Source organism: Monoraphidium neglectum (genome assembly GCF_000611645.1).
Source record: "Monoraphidium neglectum strain SAG 48.87 unplaced genomic scaffold scaffold04408, whole genome shotgun sequence".
NCBI lineage: Eukaryota > Viridiplantae > Chlorophyta > Chlorophyceae > Sphaeropleales > Selenastraceae > Monoraphidium > Monoraphidium neglectum.
Window position 1 is genome coordinate 2911 of NW_014009221.1, and position 2190 is coordinate 5100.

Sequence of the window (2190 nt, forward strand, 5' to 3'; positions counted from 1 at the left end):
GGCGCGGCCGGCTCCGCGGGCACCATGAAAATGCCCGCGGAGCCGCCGCTCGCCGCGGCGAGGATCCGGGGCTCCGCGGGGTGCCACGCGACGCGGACGGCGCCGCCCGGCGGCGGCGGCGCGAGCGCGGCGCGCATCACCAGCGCGGCGAGCGGCACGGGCGCGCCGCTCGACCCCGAGGGGTCGTCCACCTCTACGATCTGGCGCACGATGAGGTCTCCCGCCACGCTGGCGCTGGCGAGCAGGTTGCTGTCAGGGCTGAAGAACGCGGCGTCGGCGATCGGCGCGGCGTGGCCCTTGTACAGGGCGCGGCCGGCGGAGGCCTTGTTGATGCAGCGCAGCTGGCCGGCGCGGAGGCCGTAGACTATGTATAGGGAGTTGGCGGTGATCTGGCGGAGGTGGGCCAGCTTGAAGTCCGTCTTGAGGACGGTGATGGGTTGGACCTTCGGGAGGGCGTTTGGAGGTTCAGGGAGGGTGGGGCCCGGCTTCAGGGTGGGGTGGTTGCAGGTAGTTGCTGGGTAGAGTAGGGATAGTGCAACGTGCGGAGGGCCCGGCGCCCGAGGCAGTGGGAGGGGGTGTTTGCGGGCCGGCGCAGGCGCAGTTGGAAGAAAGGGCACATGCGCCGGCGGCGTCGCGGCTGCTTGGAGGCGTGCGGTGCCAAGGTGGGGGTCGTGGCGACGGCGCCGCGAAGCAACCCCGCTGCACAACAGCCGCGACGAACCACAAGCCATACCCCCGTCACACAATTCATAAGAATCTACTGCCCACCGGTATCTCGCCCGCCTCGCCGGGCCGCAGCTCGTCCACGCGAACGACAACAACCGCGCCACTCACAGCACGCCCTGCTGCTGGGCGCCTGCTCGCACGCGGGGCGCCGTCCGCAGCCGCCGCCGCAGCAAGTGCAGCAGAGGCATGGCTGGAGTACAAGCCAGCGGCTGATGAGTTGGCGGCCCCAGAGGTGCCATCCACCTCCTGAGAAGCGTTCTTCTTGCCCCCCCGCAGTAAGCCGAACATTGTGCCAGCTTGCAACCTCAGTCAAACATGTAATATGAAATTATCTCCGATAGTTTGATCAGCGAACGGCAAAGGGAGAGGGGAACTCCGGCTGATCAGATCGTCGACAAGATCAGAATGCCATCACCAGGAACAGTGGGAGGGTGTTGATCGAATTCATTCAAAACAAACAAAGCTCGATATTGCATGACAAGCTCCTACCCATCAACACACTAAGTTTCACAATTCCAATTTCCAGAGTTCACAAAGCATCCTGATCTGTTGCGAAAGCTTGCAGGGGCTCATAAGTGAAAGGGATAGCTAGACGTGACCTTGCAGGGCCACATCCAGGGGGACAAGCGGCACCGCTCTGATCAGCGGTGGCGGCAGCGTGCCTTGCAGGCGCCGCACACGCCTCCCACCCCGGCAGCGCCGCTGTTCGTCGAAGCCAGAAGACGCCATGTCACAAATGACGGGCGGCGAGTTTCCGCCGCTGCTGTTCACGCTGCCTAGCGAGCTGCCGCAAGTCGATTACCGCACCCCCAAAACCACTCCGCTGAGCGGCATGCGCGGCGAGAGCTCGCTGTCGCAGCACACGCGGCGCTCGCTGACGCCGCCGGGCAGCGTACACACCGACAACACGCCGCCGCGGCCGCCCCCCATCATGCGGCTGCAGGACGCTCTCATGGCTGGTGAGCGGCCCTGGGCGCACAAAGCACGCAGGGCGGCGGTCTGGGCGGCGCAGGTCTGCAGGTGCCTCACACGCACCAGAATCGAAATTGGTGCTATCGCTCGCATGGCCCCAACCGTTCGTGTGCCCACCCCTTCGTCCATCCACCCTTGCCTCGCCCAGAGGCCGACGGCCCGGGCGCCTCCCCGCCGCCCAGCGCCGCGGCGCCAGCGGCGGCCGCAGGCGGCGCGGGGCCGCGCCTCATGCCTGTTGAGTCCCCGTACACCCAGGATGACTCGTGGGTGACTGTTTACGGCTTCCCGCCCGAGGAGCTGGCATCCGTGCTTGGGGAGTTCCAGCGCTGCGGTGACATCATCCAATGGGGCACATTCGGCGCAGGCGCCGGCGCAAACTTCGTGCATATTCAGTACCAGACGCGCTATGGCGCGCAGCGCGCGCTGCTCAAGGGCGGGGAGCAGCTGAGCAGCGCGCTCATTGTTGGGGTGAAGCCCCTCGACCCGCGGCAC

General features: G+C 66.6%; 2 protein-coding genes across 2 annotated transcripts in view; one reads left to right on the plus strand and one right to left on the minus strand.

Moving 5' to 3' along the window:
* The window catches only part of MNEG_14329 (hypothetical protein), a gene marked incomplete at both ends in the record, with an annotated part of 3700 nt that extends 2686 nt beyond the window's left edge, over window positions 1-1014 (minus strand). The window contains 2 exons of the mRNA XM_014037198.1: window positions 24-443; window positions 970-1014. Coding sequence (XP_013892652.1) covers window positions 24-443; window positions 970-1014 — 465 coding nt within the window. The remainder of the gene's footprint in view (window positions 1-23; window positions 444-969) is intronic.
* Window positions 1015-1453: 439 nt separating this feature from the next.
* Window positions 1454-1685, plus strand: MNEG_14330 (hypothetical protein; the record flags this gene model as incomplete). Its single annotated transcript, XM_014037199.1, has 1 exon — window positions 1454-1685. A coding segment is annotated over one exon (232 nt), but the record flags the coding sequence as incomplete, so codon positions are not given.
* Between the last annotated feature and the right edge of the window lie 505 nt (window positions 1686-2190).